We start from the raw sequence: 25,489 nt of genomic DNA, 5'->3' as shown, positions 1-25,489 counted from the left end.
GGATAGCTATAAAATCTTCAGAAGAGATAGGCAAGGAAGGAGAGGCGATGGGATAGCCCTGTATGTTAGGGAGTGTTTTGACTGTCTAGAGCTTAATGATGGTGACAATAGGGTTGAATGTTTATGGGTAAGAATCAGAGGGAAGACCAACAAGGCAGATATCATGATAGGAGTTTGTTACAGACCACCCAAGCAAGAAGAAGAGGCAGACAAAATATTCTATAAGCAGCTGTGAGAAGTCTTACAATCACTAGCCTGTGTCTTCATGGGGGACTTCAACTTACCAGATGTCTGCTGGAAATACAATACAGCAGAGAGGAAACAGTCTAGAAGGTGCCTGGAGTGTGTGGAAGATAACTTCCTGACACAGCTGGTGAGTGAGCCAACTAGGGAAGGTGCCCCACTGGACCGGTTGTTTGAGAACAGAGAAGGACTTGTGGGTGATGTGATTGGAGGCCATCTTGGGCATAGCGATCATGAAATGACAGTTTTAGATTCTTGGAGAAGTAAGAGGAGGGGTCAGCAAAGCTGCTACCTTGGACTTCCAGAGGGCAGACTTTGGCCTGTTTAGGAGACTGGTTGACAGAGTTGCTTGGGAGGCAGTCCTGGAGGGTAAAGTAGTCCAGGAAGGCTGGACATCCTTCAGGAAGGAATTCTTAAATGTGCAGGAGCAGGTTGTCCCCATGTGCTGAAAGATGAGCCAGTGGGGAAGAAGACCATCCTGGTTGAACAGAGAGCTTTGGCTGGAATTCAGGATGAAAAGGAGAGTTTATGACCTTTGGAAGAAGGAGCAGGCAACTCAGGAGGACTACAAAGGTGTCGTGAGGTTATGCAGGGAGAAAATTAGAAGGGTCAAAGGCCAAATAGAACTTAATGTGGCTACTGATATAAAAAGCAATAAAAATGTTTCTATAAATACATTAGCAACAAAAAGAGGGCTAAGGAGAATCTCCATCCTTTACTGGATGCAGGGGAAGCATAGTGACAAAGGATGAGGAAAAGGCTGAGGTTTTTAATACCTTCTTTGCCTCAGTCTTTAATAGTAAGACCAGTTGTTCTTTGGGTACCCAGCCCCCTGAGCTGGAAGACAGGGACAGGGAGCAAAATGAAGCCCCCCATAATCCAAGGGGAAATTGTTAGTGACCTACTATACCAGTCTATGGGGCTGGGATCTACCCAAGGGTACTGAGGGAGCTGGCAGAAGTGCTCACTGAGCCACTTTCAATCATTTATCAGCAGTTCTGGCTAACTGGGGAGGTCCCAGTTGACTGGAGGTTAGCAAATGTGACACCCATCTACAAGAAAGGCCGGAAGGAGGATCCAGGGAACTACAGGCCTGTCGGTCTGATCTTGGTGCTGGGGAACTTTATGGAGCAGATCATCTTGAGTGCCATCACATGCCACATCATACAGGACAACCAGATGATCAGGCCCAGTCGGCATGGGTTTATGAAAGGCAAGTCCTGCTTGACAAACATGATCTCCTTCTACGACAGGGTGACCCACTTAGTGGATGAGGGAAAGGCTGTGGATGTTGTTTACCTTGGCTTTAGTAAAGTCTTTGACACCATTTCCCACAGCATTCTCCTGGAGAAACGGGCTGCTCATGGCTTGGATGGGTGTACGCTTTGCAGGGTGAAAAACTGTCTGGATGGCCGGGCCCAAAGAGTTTTGGTGAATGGAATTGAATCAAGTTGCCAGCCAGTCACAAGTTCCCCAGGGCTCAGTATTGGTACCAGTTCTGTTTAATATCTTTATCAATGATCTGGACGAGGGGATCGAATGCACCCTCAGTAAGTTTGCAGATGACACCAAGCTGGACAGGAGTTTGATCTGCTTGAGGGTAGGAAGACTCTACAGAGGGATCTGGACAGGTTGGATCGATGGGTTGAAGCCAATTGTATGAGGTTCAACAAGGCTTAGGTCCGGGTCCTGCACTTGGATCACAACAACCGCATGCAATGCTACAGGCTTGGGGAAGAGTGGCTGGAAAAATGCCTGGTGGAAAAGGACTTGGGGGTGTTGGTTGACAGCCGGCTGGATATAAGCCAGCAGTGTGCCCAGGTGGCCAGAAGGCCAATAGCATCCTGGCTTATATCAGAAATAGTGAGGCCAGCAGGACTAGGGAAGTGATTGTCCCCTGGTACTCGGCACTGGTGAGGCCACACCTCCAATACTGTGTTCAGTTTTGGGCCCCTCACTGCAAGAAAGATGCTGAGGTGCTAGAGCATGTCCAAAGAAGAGCAATGAAGCTGGTGAAGGGTCTGGAGCACATGTCTTATGAGGAGCAGCTGAGGGAACTGGGGTGGTTTAGTCCGGAGAAAGGGAGACTTGGGAGATCTCGTATGACAGGGTGACCCACTTATTGGATGAGGGTAAAGGCTGTGAATGTTGTTTACCTTGACTTTAGCAAGGCCTTTGACACCGTTTCCCACAGCATTCTCCTGGTGAAACTGACTGCTTGCGGCTTGGATGGGCACACGCTTTGCTGGGTAAAAAACTGTCTGGATGGCCGGGCCCAAAGAGTTGTGGTGAATGGAGTTAAATCCGGTTGTCAGCCAGTCACGAGTGGTGCCCCCCAGGGCTCGGTCTTAGGGCCACTCCTGTTTAACATCTTTATTGGTGATCTAGATGAGGGGATCGAGTGCACCCTCAGTAAGTTTGCAGATGACACCAAGTTGGGTGGGAGTGTTGGTCTGCTCGAGGGAGGCTTTGCAGAGAGATCTGGACAGGCTGGAGTGATGGGCTAAGGCCAACTGTAGGAGTTTCAATAAGGCCAAATGCCAGGTGCTGCACTTGGGTCACAACAACCCCCAGCAGTGCTACAGGCTTGGGGAGGAGTGGCTGGAGAGCTGCCAGTCAGAGAGGGACCTGGGGGGGTTGATTGACAGCTGGCTGAACATGAGCCAGCAGTGTGCCCAGGTGGCCAAGAAGGCCAATGGCATCCTGGCTTGTATCAGAAATAGCGTGGCCAGCAGGGACAGGGAAGGGATCTTACCCCTGTACTCGGCACTGGTGAGGCCGCACCTCGATTACTGTGTTCAGTTTTGGGCCCCTCACTACAAAAAGGACATTGAATTACTCAAGCGTGTCCAGAGAAGGGCAATGAAGCTGGTGCAGGGTCTGGAGCACATGTCGTACGAGGAGCGGCTGAGGGAACTGGGGTTGTTTAGTCTGGAGAAGAGGAGGCTGAGGGGAGACCTCATCGCCCTCTACAACTACCTGAAAGGAGGTTGCAGAGAGCTGGGGATGAGTCTCTATAACCAAGTAACAAGTGATAGGACAAGAAGTAATGGCCTCAAGTTGTGCCAGGGAAGGTTTAGACTAGATATTAGGAAGCATTTCTTTACAGAACGGGTTGTTAGGTGTTGGAATGGGCTGCCCAGGGAGGTGGTGGAGTCCCCATCCCTGGAGGTGTTTAAGAGTCAGGTTGACATAGTGCTGAGAGATATGGTGTAGTTGGGAACTGTCAATGTTAGGTTAATGGTTGGACTAGATGATCTTCAAGGTCTTTTCCAACCTAGACGATTCTGTGATATTCTGTGTAGTCTGGGCTATAATCCTGGAATGTTCTTGGGGAAGTTCTGAGTTGTTACCATGAAAGAGAAAAACATTCTGAGATGAATGCAGACCTGGAAAAAGAACCTAAACAAAGGCATTATACCATATGTTATTTGCTGTCATTTGTTTCTTGGCACTGGGACAGTAACATGCAGCAGCATGGGTCTGTGTTTGATCATGGTCATACAAATGCTGGCACAGTTGTATCAAGACTGAGTACAAGACAGAATCTGTGTTGTGCTACATACTATGCTGTGAGGTACAATGTGTTCTGCATTTGTGAGAACATGGATAGCTGATGATGGGGTATCATGTTCCAAAACTGAGAGCCATTCAGAGGAGAATTTCAGGATCAGGATGGTGGTGATCGTGGAAATGAGGTCGATGTTCTGTTTGCCCTTTGTTTGTTCAGTAACTAGCTGTCACGAGGCAATGGGTACAAAGGAGAGTGCTGCCTGGTCACTTGGAAAGTGGTCATCACTAATTGCCACCATTCTTCACCTGCCCAGTTCAGGGGAAGATGACAGCCAGCTGTGCAATTTGGGAGGTGCTGTTTGTAAGATTCTCAGTCAGTATCTTTCTGTGCAACAAGCACATTAGATAATGGACTCTGCTAAGTTTCCGCAGCTCTTTGGGCATTGTTGACAGGATGTGGACAGGATGGGTTTATGTGGTGCTTTTTTGTGTGGTTCTTTATCAACAGGGAGGACAATACTTTGTTTTATTGCAAGTCATGGTAGCTCATTATTGGATTTTTGCCATTATCTGCAGTCCTTTGGTTGGTGTGGCAGACTTCATGATGTCTTCAGTAGCACCTGCATTGCTAGTGCCACGTCGTTAGGCCAGTGTGCAGCTAACTCAGGATTAAGCCTCTGAAGATTTGTGGAGTCTCTTAGGTATCACTGTCACCAGGGATTCTTTGGTGGCCTTCTCTACCCCCTTCCTTGACTCATAAAGCCATTCATGAAGGTCAACCTGAATCACACCTGGGGTCTCTATAGTTAGTGTGTCATCAGTAGCCTTGTGGATATGGATACTGTTTTTGACTGTCTGAAAGGGAGGTAGAGGCTTGTATTATTAAAGGTAAATCTGTATCCCACCTTCTCCCTGGAGTCATGTTGGCATGCTGTCCTGCATGTTTGCAAAAGTAAATGAGAGCAGATATTGCAAGGGTACCTAAGGCATGTGTTGAAGCGAGTGCAGCTACCCGCACCAGCTGTGATTCATTCAATTGCCCCTGAGAACTGGAAAGGCTAAATCATGAAGGCTGCTTTGGCCTACAGCTTCATCATAATCCCTGGCAGCTACTTGCAGCAGTTTAGCATTGCACATATATGGAAAGTGAACAGTAAAATCTTTTTTATTTTCCTTTCTCACTTCCTCTGACTCTTCTCTCCTCTTCTACTTTTGGTTCAATGTCTCAAATCTCAACGCTGTGGTTTTTGGTGGCCTGGGCTTTTATGCTGCTGGTGTTATTCAGGCCTGCAGCCTAAGAGTACAATGATCTACTAGGAACAGAAAAACAAAGCCCCAGAATATCCCAAACCCATTCTCAGAAACTACACTCTGACCTGTGGGACCTGAGCTTGGGGAAGGTGTCAGCCACCAAATTAAGTGACTCCAGCAGATGTGTTCCTAGCTGGTGGGAGGACACTGGGACTTTCTCATTTTGTTGTTGTTTCACGAGGTGTTTTGTTGGTTGCCAGGCAATGGACAGTTTGTCTAATGGTGGAAAGCATGTTATTTGTAGGTTAAACCAGCGAGACATCTGACCAGGAAATGGGTGATATGCTCTGCCTGTGCGCTGTGTTAGATGTTTCATCAGTCAGCATGCTGGAGTCGGGAAGCGCCATCCTGCCACCTGTATCATCAGCAAGCTGCTTTTATGTGGTAGGAGTGAGGACAGAATAATGCTCAAGTGCTTCTCTTTTTGGTCATGACTTTTCTATTTAGATGTTTATATATAGTTTTAGGTGTTGGTTGGTTTTTTTTTTTTCCGAAGCAGTCTCAATGCCGTTCTTCTCATTATATTCAAACAATAACACTTGGGGTCTGGGCTTTTGTTTTCTTTCTCTTTTAGAGTCACTGTGCTGTCTGAGTTACATCTCAGCCTTTCTCTAAAACCAAGTGGGAAAATGTGCTTTGCCTCATGATCTGAAAGCTAACAAAACTGTCTATTTTAGTTCTGACTAGTTGAGAATGAATTATGAATGGCAAGAGAAACTTACTTTAAGTATGTAATGCTCTTGATGTGTATTTTAAAGTTTGCATATTTTAAGTCCAAAATCTTAAATTTCACTGGGAAGTGAATAAGCAGGCAATGCAGATTGCAGATCGTACATATTCATATACTTCTTCATCAAGGTACTTTGCACCACATCTTTCTGCCAAGGTAGTCTTAGGAAGCAGGCACAGACTTTGTGTAAAATCTTAACTTCAGAAAGTTTTAATGATGTTTGCCCATGCAGGATTTGTTGTAATAACCTAATGGCAAAGTGACAAAAACATGAATAATAGTAGGAAAGCCTGAGTGTTAAAAGGTTTGAGGCTTTGGATTAAACATGGGTAGTATGAATGTGTATGGGAGAAACCAGTTACGTTCACAGTTGTTAAACCATATAAAATAGATGAGATAATTATAAACTCTACACAAAGGTGTACTCCCTCGGAGAAGAATACTGACAGCCGTGACATCTTCTCCAACCCACTACCATCAGCGAGATTGCAATGTTATTCCTTTGTAATAAATATATCTTGCAGGTACTGTCAAGAGACAAAAGACATAGGCCAAAATTTTGTAGAAAAAGAGAGCCTAAAGCACTGTTATGTAGTCAATAAGGGAAACTGTTGGCAATTAAGGAGAACAGGTCACTCTTGTAAAATCTTGGGTGGTCTAGTTTGCAGTTTGACAGAAATACTGATTCAACAACAGGTGCAGATTATTCTTCATTTTATGAGATGGTGGTCCTGAGATCTGATGTCATATAAAATGTCATTTTGATAGTTTTACGTATGAGCAGCACCACCCAACTGATTCTGGCATTGCTGGTAGAGTTTTGGCAGAATGACCAGTTTTTCTCCCATTCTGGTAGGGAACATGCATACATTAGTAAATATGCTTCAGGCAGCAAAATTAGAAAGCAGAAAAGAACATGAAATTGGATCTAAACGCCTACGCTGCAGTGTTAGAAAGCAAATAACCATAATATTCTTAAAATAGCTTATGAAATTTCAAGTGGAAAGAAGACATTTACAGATGCTAAGAAGATAAAAGCATTACTGACATTTTGTATCAAATGGGGTTTAGTAGCAATTGTAAACTGTGCTGTGGCTATAGCAGAATATTCCTTGAAGATGATAATAAATTTCTTAGCAAAGAGAGATGTTACTGCTAGTGGTGTTGGGGTACAGAGATCACATTTAAAAAAATGAACTAAAAAATCTCAGTCCACTCTGTTAGGCAGAAATAGGCAGTTTGGTAAATTGTACAAAACAGAGGGTGAAGGAAAAATGGGATCTATAGGTGGTGACAAAGCTAAAGCAGCACTGCAGGTCTTGGGTTTTGGCTCTGGGAAGGCTTGGGCCTTCATAGCCCAGGTCATGGCCCAGCAAGGCTGACCTCCCTCGTACATTTATTCCATTGCTATTTTTAGGCTCAGTTTCATATTCCTTTCTTGCTTTCAAAATGTATTGTCTCTGGTGAGTAGAAATCTTCTCATATATACACAATTAGTTTTCATCATATGTACTGAATAACCTGGGGTTGAGGGCAGCAAGTACTCCAAGACAGGACTTCTGCACAGGTACATGCCTTCAGCTTGTGCGTAGGCAAGCTCTAGCACAAATTAACTTGTTGCAGCCTGTGGTATAACTGAGGATAAGCAATATTGCTGTCAACGATTTTTTTTTTTCCCCCTCTTATCTAGATGACTGATTACTTTTAATGAGATAATGACTAAGTGTACTGGTCACAAACAATAACGAGGATGGATTTCTAAGGGGAAACATGCTGTGTGTGGCATGCAGCACTGTACAGAAGGCACATTTAAGATAGAAAAACTCAATACAGCAACATCTTCACTTAGTACTTTTATGTTCTTACGTGGGACTTTAATCTGAAAGAGGTGATAGATCTAAAAATTAAAAAAAAAAAAAAACCCAAATCTCAATGAGCTGCTTGAGTTGGACAAGTAAATACGGTCTCCAAAAGCAGCATTTCATTCCCGTTAATGAGCTGTGACAGCCTGTTTCACTGCATTGGGTCATTGGTCTAACACACCAGTCAGGCATTTCATCTTTTTATTTTCAGTGTTAGTAATTACTTACAGCATCAATTATTCATAAGAACTGAAATCTCTTAACTGATAAAGTGGGAAAGATTTCTTTGCCTCTCTTTCAAGGTTTGTGTTATGACAGGTTAAATAACCAGCCAACTTGTGGCATAATGGCTGGCTGTACGTACATGTCAAAACATGACCATGAAAGTGTGCTGCTCCATAGTACCATTTTAAAAACAAATATATTTAACATCAACACTAATTACAACCTGGAAATAATGTAAAAATCCTGAAATAATATATTAGAGTCTCTGTTCATTAAATGTTTTCAGGGACTCTATTTACAATATTTCTGCTTTCCTGATACCGTGGTGATGCATTCAAATGGATACACAGAGTTTTCATCTTCAGCAAAGCAAAACCCAAGGTATTTATCCACATATTTAATTCATGTTCTTGTGGTGATGTCTTAATAATCAATGAATTAATTTGCCAAAAATCGCACTGAGCTTTTTGATGCAAATTATCATCAAGCTTTTTGCATTTTGAAGAAATAATTTGTGGCTTATTACTGAGTAGTTGTCAGAAAGAGGTGAGATAGGAGAGTTTACTGTTTGGTTTTGGTTGGAAGTAGCAAATTGTGTGTACCACCTGGGAGATAAATGTTAGTATGTGGAATGAAATACGTAAAGAGCAGCAGCCTTCTTCCATGCTGTTTTTGGCAGCCTTTTTTTTTTTAGGATAGTTTATGTATTTGTAAGAATAAAGTAAGATACTGGGATTCTTCCTCTCTACTTCCTTTGAGGGTTATCCTGGGAGACCACAGAATCCTGTGCAGGGATTTGGGAGGGGCAGTCCTAGTGTGCTAGCACATAATTCTGGAAATATGAGCTTCAGAGCTAAATCACAAGGAGCACAAGGCAATTATCCAGTCTAGTTTTCAAATTATTGTGACTATAAGGCTTTTCCAGCTTTCTTGAGAAACTAATCTACAGTGAGATGGAACTCATTTGCCACACTGAAAAATGGAAAGAAGTAATCTGTAGAGCCAATAAAAAAATCTCAAAATTTGGTTTTGACTAACTGCATTTTAGGACTACAACTTCTTGTAAATTTAGTCTATTTTGTTGCATATTATAAAAATGGGTATAACAGAGTATTCTGCTTTCTGTATATTTTTATTCTTTTACAGATGTGTTGATGCCTTCAGAGATAGGAATAATTATGTATATAGTTATTGTGGTACAGATGGTTTTAAAACCTGTGGACATCATTTTTATTTTTAAAAAAATAAAATTCTTAGGACATCCTGTCTGATGTAGCTATTTTCTCTCACCAACATCTACTTTTCATGCAACAGCCAAATTATTCTCTCTCACTTTTTCTCCCAATAGGGTGTAAATACTACCACTGTAGCATCATTTATTCCTCATTTTGGGCTTCTCAGTCTCTGTCTATGGACTCCCTGGAAGCATGCATTTACTTCATGTCTCACTGCCTGCATTCTGCTTGAGTATATGAATGCATGTATATGTATGCAGCAGCTGTGACTCCTTAGGGAGCACACTCTTCCTAAGAGTACGTACTTGCAGTGTCATCCAGCAATGCTTTGGATGGAGCCACATTCCTCTGTGTGCAGATCCTACCTTTTAAGGAGCTGTAGGTTTTCCTCCCCAAGGAAAATCAGTGTTTTGCAGTGGACTTCAGATTCTCCTGACATGCTAAAGTTTGTTTATTGAGAAATTTGGTGGCAATGTTGCTGTCTAACCTTTCAGGTTCTTTGGCTGAGTGTTGCAGCATGCACCTGTGTGGCCGTGATTTACCCTTTCTTGTTGTGTAAAGGCCCAGCCTATGGGCTGTTCTTGAATTTTGCTTTTAATTAAAAAAATCATCTTTTGAGACTGACTTATTTGATGAGGAAAATAATAAAATATATCTTACATATTTCATCATTAGAATATTACTGTTGCTATTAAATTTCCAGAAATTGAAACACTTATTTAGAAAGCCGTGCTCTAACTACTGTATTGCAAGGGCTGTTTGTTTGTCTTCTGAATAGTAGTTGCATATTCCCTGGACTCATCCCCTCTCCTCATTCCTCACAGTTGTCACGGCCTTTCACAGAGAAAAGACGAGAACCATTCTCCATAGACCTGACAACTCCCTCCTTTGTCAGAGTCATTTCTTCAAACTGTCAGTGAACGTACCAACCGGAGTCTGATAACTAGAAGGAAGAATAGCTCTTCAGAGTAAAGCAAACCGTTTCTAAAGCTATTCCAACTGTAACACATTTCTTAAGGAATATAGAGATCTATACTATACAGTTTTATTATATAATTTATGTAATTTCATTTAACTTTAACAGCTTGATTTTATCATCTTCCTAAATCTGTACTCTAGTACTATTTAATATTTAGAGATTCTAAGCAAGAAAAGACCGTGTACCTTGACCTCAGGTATCATACTGACTGTAAATACAATCAGCTGTTAATTCTCCACTGGTAAATTATCTGTTGTGTATAGTCTGTGCCGTTGTGGATTATCTGTGCCACTGCTACCCGTGCTGGTAGTGCCACACAAGCACAGCTGAACTGCTTTTAGAGCCAGCTCCAGTGCTGCCCCATAGCTGCCCCTGTGCGGGGGCAACTGAGGTGCCCCCATGATGTGCCTGCAGAGCTTAGCACACAGAGGCACCTGGAAGACTGTTTTGTTAGCCTAGGCTCAGCACCAGCCATGTTGAACCTTCTGCCGTGCTGGAAGAGGCAGGCATGCCCCTGCAGAGACTGGCTGTGGGTGACTCCCATGGGTGAGAGCACACAAGATGGTGGCAGTGGTGGTGCCAGTCCTACCTTCCTTTAGATTTTGTGAGGTCTTATTAGTGTGAAGGTACATTAACATATTGTATTATCTTATGTCTGTCTCAACCTGGGAGTGCTCTGAAATAATCATTCTACCTGGAATAATCCTGAACTGAAGTGAAAGTTTTCTGTGATAGAGAGAAATCAGAGGGTCTTCAAATTATAACTATTATTATCATCCATGGTGTCCCAGTGTATCATTGTCCTGGGTAATAGGAAGTTAACTGTATTTCATCCATTTGGGACATAAAAACATAAGTCTGACTAAAGCATGTATTCTAGAGAGGCATTCATTTAGATTTGATTTTTCTCTTCTGATTAGTTCATTCTAATTAATAATCTGTTTATGAAAGAAGACAAGCAAATATTAATTTGCATAACATAGGAATGTAATTACAGGAGGCATAATTCAAAGTATTTTTGAAAGTTGCTGGACCTCTGAGAAGTAGGTGAGCTTGGAACTGAAGAAGTGGAGCCTGTAGTGCCCATGATGCTCATCGGTTGAAACTTGGCCCAGGACTTTGAAATATGTGATGAAAAAACATGCATAAACCAGGAACAACTCTTCTGAAATCACTGGAGTTAAACTGTATAAAATCATGCAGTGTGTTGAGATGAGGTTCTCAGTCTCTTTGTTGAACTTTGGGCTACGTTTAACCCACTGACCTCGGTGAGGTCCTTGAGAGTTTTAACACTGCTTTGCCCTCAACAGGATAAAAAAATAACCTCACTTGGGGCATTTGCATCTTCCATGTAAGGATGGCACACTATGGTGCAGATATTTCTGGTTTTGTCTACCCTTTAAAGATATATTAGTGGTATTTCTGCTCTGTAAATAGAGCTGGGGTTTTCTGGGCTATGAACTGCCAAATTTGAGGGTTTTAGACATATAATGGCTGAATTTAATTTTTTGTTTGTTTGTTTTTTTTTTTTTTAAGGGGGTTTAGCCCTTTGCCCTATGAAGAAATTACAGTGGCTAACTGAAAGTGGGACTTGTGGAAAGTGTTCTAGTTTTTGCTCATACTGAAGATTAATCACCAATCTGCCAGCTCTCATCACTCAGAGCGGATGCTTTGTCTTTGTGTATTTTGCTTTAAAAGAGCATTGCCTTGAGTTGCCATAAACCTGACCTGAGCAGTCTCCTGATGGCCTCCATCTGCTGGAGCCACTGCAGGGAGCCGGGTGTGCTCATCCTGGCTTGGGTGCACGTGGGGTCCCATGCACTCTGCAGTGCAGCCCAGGGCTGTGAGTTGCCCTGGTTTGCAGACCCGCAGAAGGCACCAGCTTTACAGGTCGGGTTGTCAGAGGGTGCTTGAGCACATCCTGAGCAGCCCCTGCTAAGTAGAACCTTTTGTTAAATCCCAGGCTGATAGTCCCTGACTTCTTAGGAAGGCTGCATGTATAATGTCAGTAATGTGTTTAGCTTCTTATTTCAGGTGACATTAATGGCACAAGAATCTCTGACAGTTTCTGAAGCAAACTTGACTTTGAGCACTTAAGTCAGGAGTCTGCAAAAAGGGACAGCTCAAGCTATCAGAACAAGTTAACCATGTAGAAGATGCCCAGCTAGGGATCCTTTCTTAGCATTACCTTCTTAGTCTTGGTGCTCTGCAAACAACCCCATAGACTCCCATTTGCTTCTCAACTTACAAAATTCTGCTGCTTTTATGGTCTGTTTTGCAGGGCTACCATAATGATTGCTTAATGTGCATAAATAACAGTATGAGAGATAAAAGTACAGTGGGGAAAGGAACAATGGTTAGACAGTTGTTGAGTGATGGAAAAATTTTTAGTGTGTGTTTCATGTAGTTTGATCTTGGTTTTACAGCCTGTATTCTTGGTGAATGGATACATTAAAACCCTTCAGCCTCTTTTGATCATTCAATTACTTCTGTGAACTTACTTGATCTGTATTGCCAAAATATTTTAAAACCTGTACTTTTGTACAGTCATCTGATCAAGGATTTGCAAACATGAATTTTGGTCACCAGCAGGTAACATCTTAGATGGTGAAATTCTCTTATATAGTGCTAACAACAAAACAACTGTAATAGGTTATCTAAGGATCAATAGCTTGCACAGTTTCAAATGATAATTTAATCAACTTCGTCAGGATAGACCCTTGTCATTTCTCTTCCTCCCCTTTATTTATTTTCCCTGATGTAAGTTTGTAATAGACTTTGGTTGAGACAAACTAGAATACGAAAAGTCATATTTAATATTGGAGTGACACCATGCACTTAAACAAGATCCTCTGTGCACAGCAGTGCATTACTCAGTTGTGGTACAGTGCTCTTTCTCTTACTGTAAAAAAAGATCAAATGTCACTGGACACATTCTGAATTTATCTGCATGCTAGCTTATCCTTTATTGGGAGAAGTCCCTGGATTTTGCAGTGACAAGGTTTTGCAATCTGTTTTTTGTTCCTTTTACATTTTGCACATGTCTGGGGGGTGGTGGGTGGTGTAGCTGTAAGTTACTGTAAGCAGTTTTTTTTCTAGCAAGTTGTTTTACTGAATCATTCTGAGCAACCAACCCTCAGCACAGTGTCACTATAACCTTTAAGATAAAGTATATTTTTGCTGTAGAGGTAACTTCAATAGCCACATAGGTATTGCCTCAAGCCCATTCCCTTCCTGAGTTTACCCTCGCTGGGATACAGTGGAGCTGCCTACTTGCGTGTCAGCAGTGTTGCAAGTGGGGTGTTGTCAGGGATGGGGTAGCCCTCTGACAAGGCTGCCTGGGTTTCTCATGGTAGGGAGCAGTCCTTGGGCAGCCCACAGAGCCCAGCAGCCATCTACTTTCTGCTATGCCTGCAGGCAGGCACCGGGAGTCCTGAGAAGCCACTTTTGGACATGACTGTGAGGAGACTGGTGAGCAGGGGTGTGGGGGGCGGCTGCAGCAGCAAGGTGGGAAGCACAGTGACGGAAGCACCACTTCTTGTGTGTGCGTAGAGCTCAGGGCTTGAACCCATAGATGAAAGTGCAATATCCCTGTGGCCTGTGAGCAGGATATGCCCTCATCATTAAACCTGGATGCCAAGAGTGTCTCTCGGCATGGTACTCTCTGGGTGCCGCTTTCACTTGAGCCTTGTGAGTCAGGTCAGTCATTGCAGTTCAAACCAAAGAGTCAGCCTAGCCCAGAACTCGGTATGGACAGTGGCTAATAAAAAAATCCAGGGAAGATGGTAAGCACAGACAGAGCAAGTAGTGCTTCTTCTCTGGAAATCTCTCTGCTGCTCCTGATGCTCTGTGGCTCCAGGAGAAGCGTTTAATATCACTCACTGAATATTTCTGCTATCAATTTCTCCATTTGTTTCTGAGCCAAGTCTTTCACCTCCCAAGATTTTTGAAAGATAATTTAATTTTTTTTAATGGCTCTAGAAAAATGTTTCTTAGTCTTTCTTTTGCCCACCTTACTGTGCTTTTCCTGCCAGTCACCATTGCAATCTAGTTGACTGTGCATCTACTTTGTAGTGAAAATACCAGTAGGTCTGATGATTCGCTGAGACATTCTTGTAAGCTAATGCTTCCATCTTTCTGGGCAACAAAAGTATATTGTGATTTGCTACAAGAGCAATAGAGAGTAGTTCAGCTTGCTCCATAGCAAAGAACTGCGAGTGCTGCTTCTGAATCTCCCAGTAACACATTTGGATGACCTTCATAAAATCCCAGTCTGGAGAGGAAGACTTTGCCTGGTTGCTGCTCAAACGCTAATTATTCACATGAGCTCAAAACCAGTTGCTTATCAAGGTTCTGACATTCTTGCTATTTTTTCTTTCTTTTTTTTTTTTCACTAACAGTAAATAATTTGTAAAATCTATCGTAAAATAAAGATTCCTGCAGCCAAATAAAAGAGTGAATTGAGAAGTATGTGGCTGAAAGTAGCTGGAAAAGGACTTGTCTCTTTGACAGTCCCAGTAATTTGTTTCAGAGAGAAGTAGTCTCCAAATTATGTTAGTTTTGTTAGATGTTCTTTTTTTAATGTTGTATTATTTTTTTGTGTTAGTAAAATAGGGGAGGTAGGTGTCCAGGGGAGTTAAATCTTTATATCTTCAAATGATGTACAGGACTGACAGCCAAAGCCAAATAACCCTCTCCAAATTTGGGGAAAGCTTTTGAATGGGAGCAGATCACTATTGGACTCTTTCTTGTTAGAAATATGTCAAATTCCAGATTTTTTTTTAATATGAGCACATCTGCGGAGAACTGCTGCTAGTTTACACACTGGAGGTAACAGCTCAGCCATCTGGTGGTGACAGTCATGACTAGTGTCCTGAAATGAATTTGGCCTGTAACAGAGGTGACAAAATGAGCAGTTTTGAGGAATGAAACAGCTCCCTGTATTACAAAACGGTAGTTGCATAAAATATCATGTCTGCTCTAATAGAAATGTGTTTAAATTTCTTGTCTTTTTATTTTAAAAAAATGCTGGGGGGAATTAGAATTCACATTTAAAAATAATTTTGCTACTGTTACTCTCTTGTTTATTTGTATATATATTTGGGGTTTGTGATAGCTTATTCACCAGTGGTTTTCTTGCTCACAACTAGCACTCTGAACCACTGTAGTTGGGTTTCCCAGTGTATTTCTTGCCACTTGAACCTGTCACTATTGTATGTGCTTGTACAAACCATCTGTGACTGTGGTTCAGAAATTGTAGCTTTGCTCTGTTTTTTTCTCCCTACAGGAATAAAAAGTCAGTTTGCATCTCAAGCTGTTACTGTCTCTCCTGTCTTCTCAGCAATTTTTTTTCTCCTTATCTTGGCTTAGATGTTCAAGAAATGATGCATAACTCCCATGTAAAATCAAGTGGGATGAAATAAAAAAATTCAATATTTTTCATTTTTTCAATTCCATGTAAACATTAAGACCAATTTTTAAGGTTGAATATTAATAAGCACTGTAAGGGCATGCATTTTTAATGTAGCTGCTGCTCACGTTTAAAATTAGGTCACTCAGATTTTCTTCTTACTGTTTATTCCAGCAGATAATGTATCACACGAAAGTAGAGTTCAAGACCAGTGTTTTATACTAATTAGAAGCAGACTGAAGGTTGTATTTACAAGGCAAAATACAAAACTTTATTTCTTTATCTATTTTATCTCTAGTAGCTTTTGAAGAAGCTGGTAAACCTGGAAATGAAATAGAGGCAAAACTGTGTGCCTTAAGATGTATTATGCAATCACTCCTGGTTGGAAACAAGACAGGAGTCTGATTCCAAATGTTTGCAGCAGGCAGTTGGAGATATGCCGAGATGGCACTATAAAACAGTCATTTGCACTGGGGTTTGGGCAGGGGTTGGCATTGTTATTGAGTTACCCATGGAGTTTTAAAGGTTACTCAAAGCAAAAGTTGATGTTTTAGATGGGATGGCAAACTAGTCTTTTTCTCTGTAGGAGTATCTTTGGTGCCAAATTTCTGATAGGTGTATTTTGTAAAAGTAAAATTAATTTTTATATATTTTTTTAAACCATGCTTGCATCATTGTTTGCAAGATGACAATTTCTGTGCTCTAAATAAATAATGGAAATGCAGTTCTAAATGTTTCAAGCCAGTCATGAACAGTAATAAGTAACAGCAACTCCTAAGAAGCTGAAAATGGTCTTGAAAGCTTACTGATTGCTATCTACCAAAGCTATTTAAAAGTTTAAGTGTTAAGAAGTTAACATGGGTTTCTATAAGGTTTCTAAGTGTTAAGAAGTTAACATGGGTTTCTATAAGGGTACAACAATAATGATTAACAGATTTTTGCAGTTGTCACGCTTTGAATGAAGTATAACATTGTTATGTTTAAAGTGTGTTAGACTATCACAAAAAGAACCTAATTGAATGTGATGTTTTCTTTCAGCTCCAGTGATAAACCGATTCACCAGACGGGCATCAGGTAAGTTGGATAAAGTTGCATGTTTCATTGGTCTACATTATACTTGAAACATAATGCTGGTGGTGATTGTCATGTAAAACATTAGTCAGGTTTCTTTAAGATGACTGATTGAGGTTAACCTCAAATTTGTTATCTGGTTTACTGAAAAATGTAGCCAAAGTTTCAGGTTACAGAACTTGCATGAAACTTTCTTGTTGATGTGGTATTTATGAAAAACCTAAGCTTTTCTTTTTTCCTTTTAAAGAAAATAATTTTAGTCCTAACAGAACTGAACTTTGAAAGGAAGAACTGACTGTAATGCAATGCCAGGCTGTCTTGCTTCACAGACAGGCTGAAACAGCAATTTGGTGATCATCTATGCATGAGAAAATGTACAACCATGCTAGAAATCTCCCTGTGTTTTTCAAAACCAAGCTGGTTTGTGTACATGGTGTGTTGTTCTGCTGCACAGAGGCTGGCAGATCAGGTCCTAGAAGCAGCACTGCTGTGGTGGTTGTTTGTTGTGCTGGGAGTGCACCTGCCGAGCTTGGTGCCGGTTTGTGTATTCTTCAAGTTAACTTGTTTCATGCCAGCTGATAGAACGGTTTACCTTACTCCATTATGTGTAACAGATCCTTCCAAATTATGTATCATTAAAAATTAATATTCTTGGCTTCTCCTTATTGTTCTGCTGTATCATAGCCTTCAGGTTTCATTTTTGAGGGCTTTTTCTCCTGGAGCATGAGGCTGAGAACCTAAGTGGTACTTGTTTGAAATACTATGTATCCAAAAGTGGGGTGTAAAAGCCACCACTAAATGTAATGAGACTCATAACTGACTCATAAGAGTCAGCAGAACAGGAGATGTGAGCTGTTCCGAAGCATCTCAGTATGCTAAGTTTAAAATCTAACTATAAAACACTTTCTGTTTTCAGCTGAAGATCATTTGTAGTAAATATAATAAAATTCGTATTCCATAATGCAGTAAGTCTATCCAGACTTCTAATTTTACTAGTTATAACCTCAGTCAGACAGTTCCTTGTCAATATAAAAATGTTAGTGGAGATCCTCAGGATTGGTAAGGAACTGCATAGAAAAAATGGAGGTTTGCATTTGCAGGATTGGTGCATAGCATACGTGGCACAAAGTAAGAAAATTTAATGAATTCCAAATATTGTCATGTTTTAAGTTATGATAATACTTCATGAGGTACTGTAGCTTGAAATGAATGATTCATTAACTAGCACTCGGTAACAGTGAGCAGGGCTTTATGCAAATTATGTTGCATGTTTTAAGGAAAGTTTTACTGTGACTGATAGCTGACTTTAATGAATGCAGTCCTTGTAACAGATGTGTGATAAGCTTTTGCATTTCAGTAGGACAGTTTTATTGTTTGAAAAGCTAACACTTGCTCAGGAAAAAAAAGCCTGTTATTTTTAATGTTCCTTTAAAACAAAACTAAAAACATGTTAGAAGCCTGAAATTTTTGCATAATTATTGGGGAAATAATTTCTATGGGCAGTTAATATTTCATGTGTTTTGGTCTTGTGGAGAGATAGAGTTATCTTATTCAGAACAATGAGTCAAGTTGTATGGTATGATCCAGATGTAAATCATGTGAATACACTTTAAGCTGGAACAAGGTAATACTGCAGTCCACTATATGTACTATTTCATTAAGTTTCTGGCAGCTTTAATAGTCAAAATAATTATTTTTCAAACAACAAAGTCCATGAAAGGTGATAGTTCTTACTTCTTAAATACTAAGTGGCTAGTGGAGAGGTACAGTACATTTAAGAAACTTGATTGATAAAATATAAAATTAAAAATATGAAACAGACTATGCTGATAATGCAGATTTGCAGGGATGTTTGCAGTCCTAACCATATTTTTAGATACTGTTTTAAATTGAACAATTGTTTGGATACATTGAGGTAGTCAAGATACCTTGCAAGTGAAAAAGCCAGATAGTAGCTGGTTTTTTTTATGCATGGTAGCTTAATAGCATTCTGTAATTGAAGCTGATTCTTATGTTTAATAAATCAGAGGCTGGCCAACCATAGAGTTTTTCTCAAATATGGATTTCTCTTTATTTTAGGCTATTTAGCTAAGAACTATATTAAAATTTGAAATGTGCAAGATTGTTCATTCTTGAGCAGTTTTGAAGATTGCTTTTGATGAATACTACTCCAAGTTAATGATGAATATTCGGAGAGTTAGCTGTAACATGTGGTTTCGTGTTGCATCTGATGTAGTGATACTGTAGACTGATTCTGAGAGTGTGATTTTAGGGTCCCTGCCTTTGTCTCTACTTCCCTTGCATAGACCTAGGAGTTGTGCTGCCTGAGGGTGCATTGATTTAAAGAAAATAGGAATACAGGAGGTTTTGGTGTATTGATTTTCATTGGGTCTCCAACTGGCCTGTGCTGTGGCTCCCAAATAACTATATCTGAAAGAGTGGTAGTAGTGGCTGCCTTTAGCCAGTGGTGGGATGGAGAAAGAGCTGAACTACTGACATCAGTTGAGGCAAAACGTCCAATGATAGCTGCAGCAAAGGCTCCTTGACTATTCTGCTGAAAGGTGCTTTCTGAGCTCTTGCAATGATAATCAGGGAGAAGCCAGGAGATTACACATATTTCTTGACAAAGAACAGTAATTCTCTGCAGTGGGTATCTTGATTTTGATGTTTCTGTTATTCTTTGGATAATGCTTTGTATTTTACTTGGTGGCATAAGATATGGTTACTTTTCCTAACAACTGAGCTAGAAATTAAGCAGCCAGAGTTTAATTGCTGAAGCACCTGCTGAAAACAATACAGTAAGGCATTTATTATTTAACAGCTGTTCCTGTTAACATGCTGTGAATGTATTAATGTACTGTCATTGGTATGTAAAGGATAAAGGCATAAGTAAGCTAGGATCAATTAATTGTTCGTGAATTTCAATTCTTAAAATTTATCGAGCTACCTGATTTAGTATCTATTCTTTGTGTTTATGCATATGTGTGTATACGTGCAATGAGGGCTCTGTATATAAAATACACATATACCATATTGCTGATGACATAGCTACTTATGGGCTAGTTAATAATGCACTCCATCGTTCTAGGCTATGCACAAAGAATACTAGGTATCATAGTCTTAAATAGACGAGTTTAGCAAGAGAGGAGATTAAAAATACTTTATAGAGTTAGAATGAACAATGAGACAGCTACAAGTAGTTAATCCTTAATTTTTCTTTTAAAATCTGGTGGGACTGTGATGAAGAGAAAGGAGAAAAAGCTGTTGAGGCGATCAAGAGACTTGGATGGGAAGAAAGGGGGACATGGATGTAGAAGCAGCATGAAGTGGAAGAGAAAGCTGTGAGTATGTTTATGAGGTGAAAAATGAGTGTAAGTTCCTGAACAAGCCAAGGTAGCCAAGAGGTGCAGTTTCTGAATAAGGACAGATACTTTCTTGCTATGGATGAGATTAGTTTTCATTCATCCAAATATGAGATACCTAGGGATAGAAAGCTAATGTCATTCTGTATGTTAGCAGAAGCATTGGGTTCCTGCTTTTCAGCATCTTGATGGATAGATAAACAAGTAAATTATCTCATTAAATACTGGCAGGAGTTTAGAATAATGTAACAAAACCAGCATGGGTTTGCTACAGAACGAGCTTAAATTTATACCTGATAGATACCGTTTATGGAGGCTATTTATACCCATTTACTAGTATTATATACAAATGTGTAATATCATCTTAATTAAGTCTATAAAGTTACTTCAGTTATGTATCTTCATAAGCTTCTGAAAGAGTGAAGAGAACCTAACTGAGGTTGCTGTGAGTTAGCCTTCTTAAGCTAAGAAGAACTGGTAGACAGGCTCAAGGGCATCTGTGGGGCATCTCTTGTTAACAACAGAGATAACTTCCTCATTCCCAAACATTCCTCTCCCCCAAACAATATCTAACTTCAAAATACCTTTTTCATCCTGTGGAAAGGAAATAAATGAAGTTTTATATATTGTTCTCTCAACCAAATGGGAAAGAAAAGTAGCTTTATTTATTTGCCAGCTTCTCCACAAAGCTCTAAACAAAAGTATTTTAAACATAGTCAACAGGCAGAGTACATCAGTACTGAGCCTCTAGGGAGAGACTGGCTTAGGTGTATCTGGAATAAACATGTAATTAAGGAGATACCACTGCTTTGGAAAGAACAGAAGGAAGCAGAGAAGGCCAAAACTTTCAGACTTCTTCACCATGGATGCCAGTAAGGACCTCTCCAAAGAAAAGAGAAACACATAAGTAAATTGGTGCTTACGTTATACACCTACTGCAACAGCCATCAACATAAGTGAGAGAGAGAGAATCTCACATGGCACTGGAGGAGATCTCTGTGCAACAAATACTATTTTTTCTTTTTTTTGCTTTGAAACTCTTTTTTAAAATTTGCAGTTGTTGAAATTGGAAATATTTTTTGCCTTTACACACACTGCTAAGAACTGTCACTTTTAGGTACATGGCTGATTAGCTGAAGAGGAAAGACTGAGAAAGAAGTAAGCAATTTTTTTATGCCCTGTGAAAAGGATGTGTTTAATTCATTTAGCAGATACTAAAATTTAATATTTTTGTAGGCACACTTATGTACTGTGGTAATTTCTGATAAAGATGGGGCTGTGTTTAGTTCCCTGTTTCTCTTTTATTTTTAATCCTTCCTTCCTCTTTTTATGGAAGTATGGAAGTTTCTCTAATAACCAAAACTCATTTTACTTAACTCTACAAATTTTAGACTTACAAAACGTCAACAGTTGGATGAGAAGGAAGGAGATGCAACATTATCTTTATTCTTAATTGCTTGAGATGCCCAAAATCTGTGATAATGGAACTGTCTAACACAGATGGTAGTTAATTTGAATTGGTAGCGAAGTTGGTTTAGTTTGCTTCTGCTCAAGCCTTGCAATTATTTAAATGTTTTCCAGCAAGAATTTCTGCAGGTTAGAAATGTTTTCTGTTAGTCAGCAGAAAACACTTAATAGGAAACCTACGACATTTTCAGTTGTTTTATAATTTTCATAAATAAGCGTATCTTTTAATCAAAACACACTGATTAATTTCTTAGCCCCTCAAGCTAGTTGTTTTTAACTAAAATACTGCATGCACCAGTGTAACACTTCACCAACAAGTTATACGTAATGATGTTATAAAGTACTAATGATGACATCAGTGGTGGGTTGCCTGTCAGACCTCCAAGCCCTGTGATTATGCAGCTGGGAGCAAGACAGTGCCACTGCATCAGAGACTGGACACATGCATGCACGCCTCGTCACACACAGGTCACATCATAGGGCTGTCCCTACATCATGACCAGCCCATGGCCCTTCCTGCCCGAGTTGGCTGCGCCCTTGTCACGTGGCTGCGGCAATGGGTGTTCTTCACTCTCCCTGGCTGACGCACAGGGCTCACGCCTCTGCCTGGCATGTGATAGATGCCTGCCTTTTGGCTCGCATTCAGATAGGAGGAGGGAGGTTCTGTGAAGCCCTCATAAAAGAGAAAATCTGGGAGCAAGTTTGCCAGAAGAATTTATCTATTCTTCATCTCATTCTTCATCTTTTCGTAAGGTGCCATTAGGAAGAAAGTGACAAGATAAAAGTTTTGGGCTTCATTATTCTGAACAGATGTGTGGACTGTGGATTAGTCATGCCCACAGTAGCATTTACATATATCACTGCTAGTTTTCAGTTTAACAATTTCTACAGAAAATTTGACAACCTACTTAAGAAACACTGAGGAATTTTACTGAATTTAGACCATGGAAGTCCTGTTAGTGAAGGAATGGCTAATTGCTTTCTGAAGTTTTAGGTATGGAAGAACATGGGTGATATTAAATTTACTTGTTAAATATAAACTAGTATTCAGGAAAAGCAAATCAATACTGTTAGCCAAGAACAGAATATGCCCTTAGAAACAATATTTCATTCGTAATTTCGATCTGCTTGAATTATATTGAGATTTTCTTAAAGAGATTGACACCCACTTTCCTATGGCATGTTAAAAATTGTCAGAGAAAGGCAGCTAATTGAAATGAAGTGCTATTCCCTTTTATACAGTAAGGCAGAAGCTGGAGTTGTACCAAAAATAATGGTGAGGAATGAAGTAACTGTAAACTCCCCTTCAAAATGCTCAGGTAGGAAGCAGTGTTGTAGAAGAATATCAAGTCATAGTGACAGTGTTAGTTCTTCAAGCAGAGTTACTAGTTCTGCTTGTTCTGAGCAATGAACAACCCCCAAATTGGAATCAAGTGATGTGTTCATCTTTGTTCTTTGTTACATGCATGTAGTCAACCCATAATTTAAGATGCCCAGTCCTTATTTTTTAAAATAAACAGGGACATAGTCAGCTGACATACAGTAGCATCTAATGCTAAAACCCAGTTAAGCACTAAGGTTGCCAGCAGTGAGGAAAACCAGAAGAAAAAGTGCTGTCAGAGCTTTAGGGTGTACCTACAGAGCACAGTAAAAAAGGCACCTAAGCTTATGGTAGCACATCAGTATGGAAAATTGTGGCTTACTGGAGGTCACAGAAGAATATCTTACCTAAGTTCACTCTGCTGAAGGTATTGTTAGACGGTGCTAACTTCTGCGGGGCTACAGCTGTAGCAGACATGTACCGTGCATCGTTGTGTGAGTGGACGTGCCCTTCGTTTACTTCCTGCCCCTCTTGCAAGGCAGTCACCTCTTCTGTTTGATGCAGCTTTCCTATGCAGCCTTGCCTCTTCCACCATGTTCTGTAATAACAGCTGCCTCAATTGCTAATTACTGAGAACATACTCCCTTTTGTGATTTTGCCAAATGCATTGTATAGTCTGTACTCTCCAGTCCTTACAGAGAATATTGTCTTTCCTTGTCATGGTCTCTCTTACAGTTACCATCATTGTAACACTTACATCCTTCATGATCCTTGAGGAATTACCCAACACCCTTTTCCATTAATGAATGAGGAGTATCCCTAGTTTATAGGAACCAGAGCATTGGTATTCAAGTCAGAATGTGTATTGCTAATTTTGCTTGCATCAGAAATTGAATGCCCTACATGCAGTCCCTGTTTTCTTTCCATGAAGCACTTGGCATCATAACTCCTACAGAATATAGCTGTAATTGTATGTGCACAGCAGTTTAAAGATAAGGTGATTGTATCTCTTTGTCCTGTGATATGTCTACACTATTTTTTTTACTGTGTGCCATAGTGAAACTTGCAACTCCTATTCTGTCTGCTCTTGCAGGCTTATCCCATGGCCAGTGTCACAGGGAGAAACGAACCGCAGAGTTTCCCCAAGAGTAGCCTCTGATATCAGGTGCCACAAGAGCCAGGGGGACTTGTCTCTGGACTAAGCTTATGTGCAGTATAACAGTATGGGCACAGTGCACAGAGCTGCAGGCACCTTATAGCCACTGGGTCAGGGAGAGTGCTGTGCTTCAGTCTGGTCCTGACACAGCTGAAAGCACATGTTTAACTCCTGAGAATGAAGAACTGATTTCAGTGGCCTGCCCCACAACACTCTCAGGTCTGTGGAAGGTTAGCAATAGAAGCTGTTTCCCACCCAGTCCATAATCAAGTGATCCAGCTTCCTTTCTTTAGTTTCTTTTGCATAGCTTATTTGCTGTGCTCTTCACAAGTTCTGCTGCAAATGAGACAGTCACAGAAACAAGAGTTTAATTTGCTCTGTCTAGTCTCCTCTTGTTTTCTAGGAATTTGAGAAAAGTTCCTGTAAAAAAAAATGTAATAACATAGGCTTAGGTATGCTTAGAGAGCGTGCACTTTTGCTTTCCAGTGCTAACCACTGTTTTTGTTCAGAATGTCTAATAAAATAACATCATGACGTAAAACTTGGAGTACTTGTTCTTGACCTGTTGTTACCTTGAGATTTGTTGCTTTTGATGCAGATCTGAAGAAGAGTTTGTGTGCTCAGAAATTTCTCTGCCCCCTTCCTGGTTTAGTTGTTCTAGTGAGAGATTGAAAAATTCTGTCTGTGAAACTTTTTCTGCTCAAGATTGCATTGCATCTATACCATAACTATTCCATACTACAGTGTATAGTTGGACAGTGGTATTCTTATTCAGAAGAAAACAAAATTTAGGGTATCGGTGCATTCCTTCTGAAACTTTTTTAATGGTTCACTTTCAACATTCACTTATTCCTTTATCAAACCTCCAAAATCTGAAACATTGATTCTAGCAGGTTGTGTCAAAGTGTTTTCTTGTATAGATCATCAGCAGAGGTTGAATATAAATTTTTCAGAACCCATTTATGGAGCTGAGTTACAGAATAGTCTAACTGTTGCAAATTAATGTCATGCCAGATTTTAGATATGGCTGTGCTTAAGCTGTTTTGTCGTAACACTTCAACACTAAGCTTAATAAAAGAAGAGATTTAGTAGATGCATACTATAAGGCAAAGTTTGAGGTGTTGGAGGAAGAGAGGAAAAGGAGGCAAGAGAAGAGAGGGAGGGGCAATGGTAGGAATAAATAAGTCTTGTGCTGTGCAATAGGTTGCTATAGAGAGGGCTATCAATATTTGTCCAAAGGAGGTGGCAGGGAAGGAAGGTAATAAACAAATAGTGATTGGCCAGATTTTTACACACACAAATGTTTAGGCTGTGCTTTGGGGAAAACTTTCTAACTAAACACTTAGTGAAACAATAGACTAAACTGCTCAGGAATATTGTGTTATCTCAGAAGTTTTAAGGAAAGAGAAGATGTTTTTCTGCAGGGATAGAGGTGTAATTCATACTACAGCAATGCATAGGGATGATTTAGATGATTTATAGAGGTTTCATCTGTATTTCTGTGTTTAGATGTCCTTGCAAGCACATATTTCTAGACTGCATTTTATAGACTGACTAAAACGTACAGAGTAATTATTTTTAAATTGTGCAATGTGGTAAAGCTA

The 25,489-nt window shown here is 40.3% G+C and overlaps 1 protein-coding gene across 2 annotated transcripts in view; it reads left to right on the top strand.

Annotated features, from left to right (window-relative positions):
• The window catches only part of PRKAR2B (protein kinase cAMP-dependent type II regulatory subunit beta), a 92,770-nt gene that overhangs the window by 16,729 nt on the left and 50,552 nt on the right, over nt 1–25,489 (top strand). For both annotated transcript variants that reach the window (XR_012623652.1, XM_074827795.1), the window contains exon 2: nt 16,547–16,582. Coding sequence is in view for 1 of the 2 variants with exons in the window: in XM_074827795.1 (XP_074683896.1) it covers nt 16,547–16,582 (36 nt within the window). In the remaining variant the exon portion in view is untranslated. The remainder of the gene's footprint in view (nt 1–16,546; nt 16,583–25,489) is intronic.

This window comes from Strix aluco, chromosome 5 (assembly GCF_031877795.1).
Source record: "Strix aluco isolate bStrAlu1 chromosome 5, bStrAlu1.hap1, whole genome shotgun sequence".
NCBI lineage: Eukaryota > Metazoa > Chordata > Aves > Strigiformes > Strigidae > Strix > Strix aluco.
This window is presented reverse-complemented; position numbering and strand designations above follow the sequence as displayed.